Raw genomic sequence first — 14,331 nt, 5'->3', positions numbered from 1 at the left:
ACATCGTTCTCAGTGTCACGCACTTCATCGTCGTAATAAACAATAGCAATAATTCGTCCAGTCATTTTCACCAAAATAACATGTTCCACATGTTCGAAACAAAAACATTATGCAAAAAATAGTCTTGTAATTAAATATGAACAACAAAAATCGATTATTACTTTATGCAAATTGCGTGGTAGCTTCAAATTACGCCTTATGTGCGAACTTCTCTTCTTCTGATCTTCTTACAATTTTCTTTGCTCGTAAATGCCTTATGTCACTCAACGTTGAAATAGATTGCTTTTATAGACCCGAGGGTGAGTGAAAATTGATTCAAAAAATTTTCCCGAGCTAGTGGGAAGTTGAAATTGCTAGAGATAAAACGCTCCACATAGGACGCAATTTCAGCACACTACCAAAAAAAAGAGTGAAAGCGCGTCCAACTGGATGCATTTTTGTGCCGTGTCAGTTGCGTTTTCAGTTCTTTTTTCTGACACTGCACTGAAAACACGTCCTACGTGGAACGTTTTCTCTCTACAAATTTCAACTCTAGACTTTTCCCCACTCATCCATTAGACATCCCGGGATTCCCAAGATATGTTATCTGAACCTATCTGAATGTTCAAAAATAATTCACTGTAAATAACGATCAAAACTCAGTTGCATTCAAAAAAAATTGAAAAAAAAATTAAAAACTAAGATTTAATCAAACTGAGTAGTTCAAGTTTTGATTATGAATCGAATTAAATTTTGCAATTCGAATAATTTGAATATATGATTAGTGTAAATACGATGCTTCTAAATATTGAATTAAATAATTATTAACTTTGCATCTCAAAAATTATAAAATATATATAACTTAAAAAATAAAAAACCTATAAAAATTTAAACCTTAAAATCTACAAAACCCTAACCTTACTTTAAAAAACAAACCCTAAACCTAAGAAAAAGGACCAAAAAGAAAACGCTATTATTATGTTCCAATTTCAAGGTATGAGACTTGGATCCTACATAGGGAAGTAAGAGATTTCCTAGTGGGGTTTATATGGATCTAGGCTCTCCAACCTCAATAGCTAGTTTTGGGGTATGGTTCTCCAAAGGTCTGTATCAATTGGTATCAGAGTTAGCCATCATGCTTCTCAGTTGTAATCATGCGGCGCAGGTGGTGACGTCGGCATTGCAGTTTTGCCCTGGGCTAGAATAAGCTAGCGCAAAGCCAACTCGCGTGGGCTTCGGGGCTACAAAGCATGGTGGATTATTATGTTCCAATCAGCTGAAACAGCTTCCAATTGGAAGCATTTTCGTTATTTCGGCCTAGTCTCGTAATTCTTTTGAAAAAAATGACCTAATATGGTAATTTTTTTAAAAAATCGGCATTTTAAAGAAATTCAGTCCAAAGTGAGAATAATTTGGGAAAAAGGTAAAAGACAGACTTTTATAGCGTGTCATCACTGTAAAATAGAGTAGAGTATTGGTCAGGATCACATTGTAGGGTGACTTTTATAGTGTTGTAGGGTGGCCAATGATGTTATGTTGGCTGGTGAGTTTATCGGAAAAGGTGAAGTTATGGTCATGGTTCGTTGTCGGTGTCGTTGGATTTCCTTTTCTTAAAGAGGATTTAAATGTTGATGATGCCACCATTAAAATTTTCATGTGGTAAATAAACAAAAGAAATGTCTTGGAAAAATTATAGAAAGGTCCCTAATTTTAGTCAAAAGTAAAATAAACAATACATCAGCAATCTAATTAACGAAATTTTTAACGATAATGACGAATTCGAACAATTATATTAATTAGAATGACTAAATTAATAAAAAAATTAGAGTAATAAAAATAAAAATACATTATGTTAACATGACAAAATAATTTTATTTTATTTTTATTTAAAAAATAAGCATTCCAGACTATTACATAATAATTAATTTAGAAACAGAAAAAACGGTAAGGTATTCATGCAACACATTCAGAGCAAAATCAGAGGGTTGAAACCAAATGTGATAGCCAATGCCCATTCATTCTACAGCCTTTTCTAAATAATCAGCCAACCTATTGCATTCACAATACACATGAGTTAAACCGACATTCCAATCACAGCTCAACAAATCTCAAATCGTATTTACGACGTGTGATTTTAGCTGATTATTTATTAGGTTCCCCTTAATATGGTGCAGCGCTTCCAAACAATCTAATTTTAACAACACATCTCGACAACCAGGCTTCCAATCATGTTCAAGACCATCAAGTATGCCCTAGAGTTTTGCCTCGTATGTGCTACACAACCCTATGTTCCTTGCAAGTCTCAAACACCACAAACTATCTGCATCTTGGATCACACCACTGACCATACCTATTTTATATTTCAAATTCTGACCACCATCCACATTAATTTTCCATTTTCCCACTGGTGGTGGAGAAAATGAAAGTTGCGTCCATCTTCTCCAACTCTTTGTGTACCCTTGTTCCTAATTCAATTGATTAGCATATACAATCTCCTCTTTATATCACATGCAACCATAAATGAATCCTTCACTATCCACATAATCAACTTTAAAAATACGATATTTCTTTTTTTTTTTTCACAAGGACCAGCATGTCACAGCAAAGAAGGTATCCACGTCTTCCATATTAGTGAGAACTCAATTAAACTTTTAATTCTTTTACGAGGGTTTCTTTTACGCTTAAATCTACATTTTGAAGAAATAGGAACTTTAAAACAACGCTAGGTTACTAAGGTATTTGACCATTCGGACTTGGAAACAACGCTACGCGGATCACCCGACCCTTCAAAACCCTCTCTTTGCTCCACTGTTTCGCCATTAGTCCTGTCTTTCTCCACCGCCCCCCTTTCACCTTTTCGAATTCTGATTTTTCCCACTCTCTTCAATTTCTTACAAGTCAGAATTCAGATAGACCCCAAAAAGGTCCTATCTAACCCTAACTTCTCATCTCTTCATTTTGTGCTTCTCTTTCTCCCCCACTGTTTCCCTGCTCGATAACACATGTTGATTCCATTTTGTTAACGGCTTTCTAGGATTTTATTCGGGATTTTGTCGGAGCACTGAATACCTTCCTTTTCCTGGTATATTCCCCCTCGTTGGCGTAACTTTTTCTTCTTCTTCTTCTTTTAAGTTTTTAAAGAAATGAATCGTGAGGAAATATAGGAAAAAAGTTCAGCCGCCATTGAAGAGTTTATTCTTTTGGTACAAAAATAAACGGAAACAAATGGGTCCCAAGTTTTGGCATCACGTTTTGCCGTATTTAATTTATCTCTATCAATGTTAATTCAAATTCCGCATGGATTCAGTGGAATTTACTTATTCATTACTTATTCTAGCTTCCCTGTTTGTTTAATTTGCTTTCTGTTTCTCTCTTTTTCTCAGTTTGAAATCAAAGAGTTGCGGAGTATAAGAACTATATAAACGAAGATGTTTGGTACAACTAACCGTAAGTCTTTCTTTTACCTTTTTTTATCTTTCTTGTTGAAATCGAATCGAGTTTTTGATTCGGTTCATCGAGCTGATGTCAGGATGAGTGTATAATTGCTACCATTCTTTAAAACTAGAAGCTCATGACTGCCAATTTTATTTAGGCATTGTAAAATTTGAACTTTTATTGGTTTTAGCATCGAAGATTAAGTTAATCATCCAAAAAAAAATTATAATATTAATGGTAATGGTAATATTCGCTGAATATTGTTATCTCTCCTTATTCCTTTTAAATTTTTTATCAGTATCATTTTTAAGATAATCTTTTTTTCCACTATTGGGGCTTCACTACTGCATTGTTATCGCAACAAAATCCTATCATGATTGTTCTGTGTCCTATTGTTTAGCTTCTTAGCTTGCTCTTAGATATAATATTTTAATTAGAAATACTTTTGTGCTTGTTATTGGTCAGTTGCTTGTGCTTTGCCTGTGATTTACATATCTACTTGTAGTTTGTCATCAGAGTTTGTATTTTGTTGTTATGTTTTTAACAAATATATGCGTATATATATTGCATGTCTTTTTTCTTTTTGGAAATAAATTTTTTGTAAGTTGTTATTTGTGAACTTTTTTGCACTAATAAATAATTGTTAGCAACTCTTAAAACAGCTTTCGGGCAACCAGCAAGTAGCCCATTTGGCCAGACCAATCCAAGTAGCAATCCGTTTGCACCTAAATCTTCCTTTGGTAGTCCAACTCCTTTTGGCTCCCAAACAGGGGGTTCACTATTTGGTGGTACTTCTACTGGGGTGTTTGGTGCAGCCCAACCTTCTTCTCCATTTTCCTCAACAACAACCTTTGGTGCATCATCATCTCCGGCATTTGGAAGTTCCATGCCTGCTTTTGGGTCTTCGTCTACTCCTGCTTTTGGCAATTCATCATCATCTTTTGGTGGTAAACGTTTCTTTATGCTCTTTATCCTATCATTATAATTGAGTTCTCCTTCATTTTACATTCTTTTTGTTCTAGTTAAATATAATAAAGAATGTGATTGTAATGCCTTCTGTCTTTTGGTATTTTATGGTGCTTTAGTGTTCTAATGCCAAATATGTGAAGATCCTTAAGTTGTTGTGTGTCTAGATACACGCTTATATGAATATAATTATATTTTAATTAGATACCTATATAAGTATATTTATATTTCAATTAGTTGCACTCTTATTTCTTGGTGATGGAAGAATTTAGTGTTTTATTAGTAATCTGCTTTAATTTTATGCTTTTTTTGACTTTTTAGCCATAAGCTCTTGGGAACTTGGTGTCTTGTCCTCAGTGTTTAACTGATGACTTTTTTTTTATAGGGCCTTCTGGTTTTGGTCAGAAGCCAGCATTTGGTTTTGGATCTACTCCCACTCAATCAAGTCCTTTTGGAAGCTCAGGGCAGCAATCACAACCTACATTTGGTAGCGGAATATTTGGTTCCTCCACACCCTTTGGTTCAACACAGTCTGCATTTGGTGCCACAAGCACCGCTGCGTTTGGTGCCACAAGCACCCCTGCCTTTGGTGCCACAAGCACCCCTGCCTTCGGTGCCACCAGTACCCCTGCCTTCGGTGCCACAAGCACCCCTGCTTTCGGTGCCACAAGCACCCCTGCTTTCGGTGCCACTAGTACCCCAGCCTTTGGTTCCACAAGCAGCCCTGCCTTTGGTTCAACTGGAAGTCCTTTTGGGAGCACTGGAACTGCATTTGGTGTGTCTAATGCCCCAGCATTTGGAGCATCAAGCACACCTGCTTTTGGCACATCTAGCACTCCAGCTTTTGGAGCGTCTTCTACTCCTTCCTTCAGCTTTGGGTCTAGCCCTGCTTTTGGACAATCAACAGCAGCATTTGGTAGTAGTCCTTTTGGGACGACTACAGTTGGAGCACAGAGTTCCCCTTTTGGTAAGTAATTATTAAGTTTACATGATCAATTATAACTTCGGAATTACTTATCCTGATAGGAAAAATTGTATATTTCATTGGTCTTTTACACTGAGTACCAGGTTCAATATGCATATATGTGCACACATAAACACGCATATATAATAGCTAAATTCTTTTGAGTTATGTAGGAAGCCAATCCTCTTCTCCTGCATTTGGAAGCACGACCTTTGGCCAGTCTGCATTTGGGGGTCAACGTGGAGGCAGTAGAGTAGCTCCTTATACACCTACAACTGATGCAGATAGTGGGAGTGGTACACAGCCTGCTGCAAAATTGGAGTCAATATCAGCAATGCATGTTTACAAAGATAAAAGTCATGAGGAGCTGAGATGGGAGGATTATCAGTTAGGAGATAAAGGTATTTATGTCAAAATGTTGTGGGACTCTGAAAGTTAATCATTCTCCTTTTCTGTGATTGACATTGACTAGATTGCTATATTAACTTGAAATATCAGGTGGACCGCAACCAGCTGCTCAGCCTTCTGGAGGGATTGGCTTTGGTGTGTCAGCTGCACCTGCAAGTCCTTTTGGCTCTTCTTCAACAATTGGTCAAACATCTGCAAATCCATTTTCCGGCACGAGTGCTAATCCATTTAGTATAAAACCCCCATCCTTTAATAGTGCAAGTTTTACAACCTCAACTACTACATCAAATCCTTTTCAATCAACATCATCAAGCCTTTTTGGCCCATCTTCATCAACAACACCTTCAATATTTAGTTCTTCAGCTCCTGCATTTGGAACTGGTTCATCTCTTTTTAGTTCATCTGTAACTCCTTCATTTTCATCTTCGCCATCCATATTTGGTACTGGTGCAGCTCCAGCAACAACACCCACATTTGCCACTGGTTTAAATTTTGGCAGCAGTCAGGGGTCTTCTCTGTTCACTTCTACCCCTGCAATTGGGCAGGCAAGCTCTACCTTTGGACAGAATACTAGTAGCTTTGGTCCAACTAGCATTTTCAATACACCTTCCACTGGGTTTAGTGGGAATATGTTTTCGAGCTCTCTGTCATTGCCTCCTTCTAGCAACCCAACTGCCTTCGGCTCAACAACTGTAAGTCACTTGTGAAATCCTTACAATCATTCTTCTTTTTTTATCATGTTTATGATCCTTTGCTTGTGTTATTTGGTTATAGAGTTAAGCTGGAATGTTTGTTGCGTTGTCTTCAACTTTGGTCAAAGTGCTTTATTTCTGTACATTTTCGTCGTGCTGTTGTGGGGATGCAGAATTATGTTCACTTTCCTTTTATTTTATTTAATTGAGAGTTCAAAGTAATTGTAGTTTTTTGTCTTCAAATATGTGTTATTCTATTGAATGAAGAGTCATAGTTGATATGTTCATACGGATAACTGTTGCATATCTAAAGGCAAGGGGTCATGTTGATTTGACTAAATATCCTTATGACTATTTGTTGATTATAATTTGTTTCAGATTTTTTATGAAAAAAATATTGTGAGCAAAATTTTTTATGATTTTAGGAGTTTTTCTGGCTTTAATTTGCTATAATGCTCTCTGGTTTTATGCAAGAGTCTTTGCATAAATGTGCATGCTCTCTTACCTGTTTCTGAGCCTTAAGTTATTGGTTTGACCCATTGTTGCTGCAGCCCTCTTTTGCTTCACCTTTCCAGCCAGCTCAGACTTCTGGAGCTTTCAGCTTTAGTAATCTTGGTCAGACACAAATGAGTAAGAAAAGTTTTATCTTGAATATTATCATTGAATGTTTTGGGAGCACTTTTTTTTTACGCTTCTGACCATAATGATTTTTCTGTCTTTATAGGTGGTGGATCTGGCATTTTTGGTCAGAGTAATGTTGGCCTACCGTATGTTTAATATCCATTGGGTTTTGGTTCTGTTTTCACTATCACTTATAAATATCCTTATACATACCTACAAGCATGTCCATATCTATTACTAGTAGAACCTGTGTATATCTGCATTCAAAAGTATGCCTGAACAAGTTCTTTCCATGGTCATCCATGTAGTCTGTGATTTTCTATTTTGTAGCTTAATTACTTATCCTCTTATGTTTGGCAGGTCTGTGACACAAAATGCTGCTGTAGTACAACCTGTGACTATTAGTAATCCCTATGGAACACTCCCCGCAATGCCTCAAATGTCAATTGGTCGGGCTGGGACTGCACCATCTGTTCAATATGGGATTTCTAGCATGCCTGTAACTCTCTGACATTGCTTTAGTTGCTCTTAGTTTTTGAGTTTCATATACTTATTATAGATTGTTATCTCTCTCCCCCCATCCCTCTATCTGTTCCTCTTTGCGCTAGAGTTATAATATAATATTGTTTGACTGGTAATCAATTTATCAGGTCACGGACAAACCCGTTCCTGTTAGAATATCGCCCCTGTTGACTTCACGGTACATTTCACAAAGACGGATTAGGTTGCCTGCAAGGAAATATCATCCTAATAACGGCAATCCAAAGGTGAGGATGCTGCCTCTCTTGGAAATAGTAAACTCTATTCTAATTTGAAATATTTTTCCATTGGTGGACTATATGAGGTTATAGTTATAATATTTGTTGGTTTTGTTTGTTTAATATATGTAGGTTCCATTTTTCAATGACGATGAAGAGACACCCAGCACACCTAAGGCTGATGCTGTTTTTATTCCTAGGGAAAATCCAAGGGCTCTGGTTATCCGTCCCACTGAAAATTGGCCTTCAAGAGCTTCTGTAGAGAAGGTATTGCCTTTGAAGGATGCATCCTCTCTGGTGCATGAGAATGGTAAGATTCTTTCAAGCTCATATGCTCTCCTTTTGTGGTGAATTACAGATTAGAACTGAAGGTTATAGACATGGATAAAATTTCATAGTCTTGAAGTATTAACTTGTTGGTGGGCTTTGTTTATTCTTTCCATGTATTATTTACCATCATTTGACAATATAAGGTTCTCATTTATCGTCACAAAATACTATTGATACTCAAGTCGTTAGTAAAGATGTTGGATCGTTGGGAAGTTGCTGTATTTGTCTTGTGTAATTGTTCCCTCTGTTTATGTAGTCTGTGTCTCTGTTCTCTTTGTCTGAAACACACAACACTGAATTTTATTCAAAATAATGGGCTAACCTATTACTACCAATTGTCATTTAGGAAAAATAATGGAAATACCATATCTTGTACAAAGTCACTTTTCTGGTGCCATTTCAATATTTTAATTGCCTATGTTGCTCCAACTCTTCATTTTCTTTGATGTATCTGTATCTGCTACCTGTTTCTGACACATATATTGACATGGGATGATGATATGATCCTACAAGGATCTTTCAAATACATAGATGAATTTTGAAAATTTAAAGTACTGTCGTCGGTTACATACTTGGGTTCGATACTCACACTCCAAGTCTAGAGACCAGATCTTATTGCATTAAAGAAATGCTCTGATTTTGTTTTCAGATGTGTGAATTTGTGCTCTCTTTTTTATTCAACTACAATGATTTTTGACTGCTCATGGCTGACTTTTTGGAGCATCCTTTTCATTTAGGCAAAGTTTCTGATGATGGCTTCAATGCTGAGGATAAAGATAGTAAGTAGCATCTCTTTCGTGAAATTTACTCGCCAATTCACTGTCGTGTCATTATATTAATTTTATGTCGCCCATAATGTTTCTTTGATTTAATGTTTAATGATGTCAAAATTGCATAGGTTATAACATATTCTCTGTTTGTTCTCTAACTTCCTTGCAAGACGGTCATCAAAAAACACAGTTAGCCTGTTGTCAACTCCAATGGAGTTTCTAATGTACATATGGGACAAAACAAAGCATTAAAATAAGCCTTTTCCTTTATGCCACAGCGATTCTCTTTGTCATAAAGATGATGAGTGTTCTATTCTGATTAGCAAATCAGTTTGCTAGCATCTTTACTAATTTTAATTTCTTCTGATTGATATGATCATTGTAGAAAATCCAGCTGAAAATGGCCTTGTGAAGGAGCAGATTCATCATAACCAGAAAGCTAATGGAGTCCATGATGATCATTCTGTACAGAAAGAGGATTCGTTCAGGACACTCAGTGGCCACAGGGCTGGTGAGGCTGCTATTGTGTATGAGCACGGGGCTGACGTTGAGGCTCTAATGCCAAAGCTCAGGCGTTCTGATTACTATACAGAACCCCGAATCCAAGAACTGGCAGCAAAGGAAAGGGCTGAACCAGGGTACTGTCGCCGTGTCAAGGACTTTGTGGTTGGGCGGCATGGTTATGGAAGCATAAAGTTCCTGGGTGAGACAGATGTGAGATGCCTTGATCTAGAGTCCCTTGTACAGTTCAACAACCGTGAGGTAATTGTTTACATGGATGACAGCAAGAAACCTCCTGTTGGACAAGGTCTTAATAAACCTGCAGAAGTAACGCTTCTCAACATCAAGTGCTTCGACAAAAGGACCAGAGAGCAGTATACAGAAGGGCCAAAAGTGGAGAAATATAAGGAGATGCTTAAGAAGAAGGCCGAGGACCAAGGAGCAGAGTTTCTCTCCTATGATCCCATCAAAGGAGAATGGAGGTTCAGGGTAAATCACTTCAGCAAGTACAAGTTGGAAGACGAAGAGGAAGATGTGCTGTAACAATGTTTGTTTTATTCATGGCAATTGTTAAGGAAGAGTTTGTGGGTGGCACATGTGTTTTCTCCCCATTAAAAAGGGTAATGTCTTGAATGTACAGGGTTGGCAAATTGTGGTAATGTTTCGACTTTTTTAAGCGTCACATCAGACGGTATACATGAATGTTTTCGTGCGAGTGATTTCGTTAGTTTTTTTTCTGTTCTTGCGATGCTGACTCTTGGAATTAGATTGCTTATGAAATGGCATTATCATTGTGTGGGAAAGCTCTATAGTAATGACGGGGAATTGGATGTTAGTGCTGTTCTATATGAAAATGTTCCCTTCGCTTTAAATATTAAATAGAGATATTTATGGAGTTAGTATATAGATGAATTGAAATTTGATGAAATAGTTTAATCAGAATTGTGCTTAATTATTGGTTTCATACACTAGGGACCAGTCTAAATAAAATGTAAAGTTGTTATGAAATTTCAATAGGAATAGAAAGTCTCCTAGAAAGTAGGTCTTTGATGCGTAAATGTGAAATTGAATTTTAATTTGAAGCTTTAGATTGAAATTTAAATTGAAAGTTGTTCAGGGTAAGGGTTAAATTGAATAAATTTTAAAATATGTTTAGCTTTGTATTTGAACGTGGTTTGGATGAAATTTGATATTAGCCCTGTTTAGCAATTGGTTGATAGTTGATAGTGTTGATTGTAGTGACCGGTTTGACTAACTGATTTTATTATCTGTTTATTTAAAATTGTTTAGTAAAACTTAATTGATAGTTAAAAGCTGATATGTGTAAAATGATAAATAAGGACATGATACATTTTATTGTTAAGTATTTATTTGTTTATAATATTTTAGTTTTTATTGGGTGAAATTATTGAAATAAAACACTATTACCAAAGAATTAAAACATTCATTATGGAAAGTAACATATTTCAATTAATATAAAGTTGCATAAGAAATCATTTTACACAAGTAAATTGAAAATAAATTAAGAGTATACAAATATTCAAGAAATAGATATATATCCAAATAAGTAAAAACAAATATTTAAGAAACATGACGCTATCGTCTAACTGCCATCAAACTAGTAGTGATGTCATAATAAACTTTTGCCATTTCATTAGTACTCATACGCTCAACTTCTTGAGTGGAAATGCATTCGACATCCAAAAATGCTTCAGGAGAAATAAAATTCGGATTTGCATCTATGACCCTAAATGTTGGGTCACGAACTTTACTTAATCTGACGTAGTTATGTAATGCAAATGCAGCACAATTATTCTATTTTGATCTTGAGACGGATATATTAACATTTTTGCTAAAATCTTCTCTCGCGCCTTTAAAATGCCAAATCCCCTCTCAATACAACTTCTTAAGGATGAATGTGCTCAATTGAAATTTTCTCGCGGTAATGTTGATTTTTGTAGATTCACGGTGGAGTTTTGTTTTTTTTTTTGAGATGTACTTTGGACTTTGGAGGTGAAAGTGAAAATGGGAGAATAGAGGCTACTGATATCTTGACACCCCTATTAAGTTTGAGAACATGTAGCAAAGGGAGTAATTTTTTAGCAAGTATGGCCAGATATGTCATTCCACATATCTCATTCCTAATCAGGTGTTGAAAAAAGCTATCCATCCCAGCGTTTTTTTTTTTGTTTTGGAGGTTTTAGCTCAACAAGTTTTTACAAACCTCTATTCACCAAACACTACAATTAGAGGGTTTGACTATCCAATCCTCCATTTATGTCCAAATCAGCTAAAAAAGGCCCAAACTCTATTTACCAAACACTTACATTGTATAATTGTTGAATTATTATTCGTAGCTAAAGGCGACGTCGAGCCATCGATAGGGACAAGAAAGGCAAGAGTCGACGACGAGTGACGCGAGTTTTTGGTTTGTATTTCTATGATTCAAGATCAATTTAATTGTTGCATATTTATGGTGTATTGCATGATATGACATTGAGGTGAGTTAACAATGATTATTTGAAGTGGACCGTTATGACTGAGATGGAATATCGAGATAAGGCTAAATTGAATAGAATATAAATTGTATGAATTAGTTTATATATGATAATTGGAGGGAATTTGTATTGAGGTATGCTATATGATATGATGAATAGAAAGTGATGAATCATGAAATAAACTATATATTGAAATTGGAAATTTGATTTCCTTTTTAGTTATTTGGACAAGATCGGATATAATTGGCATGTCATGGCGTCAGGATATTGATTGAAAACCATCGTTATTGGGTAAACTGGGATGGTAGTTTTTACATGTAAAGGCATCATTGTCAGGAAACTCGGGGTGATAGAATAATCAAATTTTGAAAATCATCATTACTGGACAATCCAGGGTGGGAGTATGTACATGTTCAGCGTCATTGTTGCCGAGCAACCCGGGTAACGGATCCGCATATCCATTCTAAGCCCGTGTCTAGTTAATAGGGTCATAAAACATTATTTGACTATATGGTTTATGAAATGGAATACAATTTATATATGGTATATGTCAGCATGCAAAAGGTTATGCAAAATGAGTTAAAAACAAGCCTTGGGGGTCAAGTGAGCAATTATAAGCCAATAAGCTTGAAAATGGTTGAAATCTTGATGTGAAATGGAACATATGTGTTTATACGTTAGTAATGGTAATGAATAAATGTATGTACCTATACATGATAATATGAATTGGTTAAGTTATTGTGAAATGAATGAGAAATGGTAAGTTTGAGTACACACTAGTGATTTGGCATGCAAAAAGTTATTATGGTAATGAAAGTATTTGGTATGGAACTATATGAGATCTGATTACAAATTGTATTAGGTTTGAATGTATGCAATGGTTTTAAACTTGTTTTATGGTATGAAGTGTTACATTCAGTGTTATCAAATCTCTAGGTTTAGTTGATTCTCAAGTTAAATTGAGCTCAAAATTGAGTCTAAAGGTACATTTCAAGGTCAAGTCGAGTCTGAGTCGAGATTTGGATGTTGATTATAAAATTTCTTTTTTTTTATTGCTAAAGATGTCAGAGAATCAATAAATGATATTGGTGATGATGTATATAGCAATGGTCACTCCGTTAAGAGTGAGAACAGGATCGGGGTAGAGGCACCTGGCATTGACCTAGCTGGTGCTTAACAAAATAGAGTTGCTAGTCCTTGATGAGAAAGCTGGAGAGATGAAAATATGCTCTATGTTATAGCGGAAGCTCTTCAGTAAGTGGTGGGAGTTGCTCCATAGGTTACACCAGTGCCTGCAGTCCGGCAAGCTCCAATAAAATAATTACGAAAGCATGGTGCCATTAAGTTTAAAGGATTGAAAGGCGTTGATCCCTCGTTAGTTAAAGTTTGGCTTGAATCAATGGATTGGGTATTGCAACAAGTCGGGTGTTCTCTATACAAATGTGTCACGTGCGCAATTGCCCTCTTAAAAGAGAAAGTATATCAATGGTGGCTGACAGCTACTCGACATGTACCAGCTGATTGGATTAATTGGGATTTGGTTTCAGTTTGAATTTATAAAAAGGACATCGGCGAATTATATCTTGAAGATAAAAAGCAGGAGTTTATGTTGTTGAGATAGGGTGATATGTCAGCAGTCGATTATGAGCATGAATTTCTGCGGCTCAGCAAATACACTCTAGAATTAGTACCGACAGAAGAGGAAAGTTGTAAGTGATTCCTTTGGGAACTGTGTGGTAAGCTTAAAGTTTAATTGGTCTCGTATAAAATAATTTCTTTTCCTTCATTGAACGGGAAAAAATGGTCGAGCAAGTTATGGGCCTTAGTAAGATGTAACACCCTCGCTCGATCTGATCGCCGAATCCAGGTGTAGAGTGTTGCAATTAGGCCAGTTTGGACTAAATACCCAATTTTAATCTTAATAATTTCAATACAGACTTTATTGGATAATAAATATCTCTTACAATAGAAACCCTAAAATAAAACTTACTATCTCTAATTTCAATCTATAAGGGAATTGTTAGACTACATTATATTCAGCCGTTAGGCGAAACCTCTAATGGAACCCCCTTCCCATGTGCATGACACTAAACTAATGATTGCTCCTTGATATACCTTGGTCTCGTTGGGCTGCTCCTCAAGATCCTTACTCATCCAACGAGTCCTGCATACATAAACTAGATTATGTAAGTTCAAAAGAACTTAGTGAGTTTTTTTACTATTCTTCGCAAAATAGCCCCACACTTGTGAGGGTAATAAAAAGAAAATCTAAACACATTTAACTCCCTGATTGTTTTGGGACGATTCCTCTCAATTTGAGTCGATGGTCTGTGTTTCATTCCTCAAACTTAACTATAGGCGGATAGGTCGTTAAACGATCTTCCCTTGGCTGACTCTATAACTTTTCGA

The 14,331-nt window shown here is 36.1% G+C and overlaps 1 protein-coding gene across 2 annotated transcripts; it reads left to right on the top strand.

The window, feature by feature from the left end:
- Positions 1-2,728: 2,728 nt before the first annotated feature.
- On the top strand, positions 2,729-10,227 carry LOC105791277 (nuclear pore complex protein NUP98A). Of its 2 annotated transcripts, none has more exons than XM_012619290.2 (13): positions 2,729-3,061; positions 3,363-3,426; positions 4,077-4,361; positions 4,766-5,347; positions 5,518-5,745; positions 5,843-6,444; positions 6,996-7,074; positions 7,169-7,211; positions 7,426-7,564; positions 7,716-7,832; positions 7,956-8,133; positions 8,891-8,932; positions 9,309-10,227. In XM_012619290.2, exons 2-13 carry the CDS (start codon positions 3,408-3,410, stop codon positions 9,965-9,967), a joined length of 2,973 nt encoding a protein of 990 aa, XP_012474744.1. In that variant the 5' UTR covers positions 2,729-3,061; positions 3,363-3,407; the 3' UTR covers positions 9,968-10,227. The 2 variants fall into 2 exon arrangements, with proteins under 2 accessions (XP_012474744.1, XP_012474743.1); XM_012619289.2 differs by having other exon boundaries at positions 4,062-4,361.
- Positions 10,228-14,331: the final 4,104 nt, after the last annotated feature.

Source organism: Gossypium raimondii, chromosome 8 (genome assembly GCF_025698545.1).
Source record: "Gossypium raimondii isolate GPD5lz chromosome 8, ASM2569854v1, whole genome shotgun sequence".
Lineage (NCBI taxonomy): Eukaryota > Viridiplantae > Streptophyta > Magnoliopsida > Malvales > Malvaceae > Gossypium > Gossypium raimondii.
This window is presented reverse-complemented; position numbering and strand designations above follow the sequence as displayed.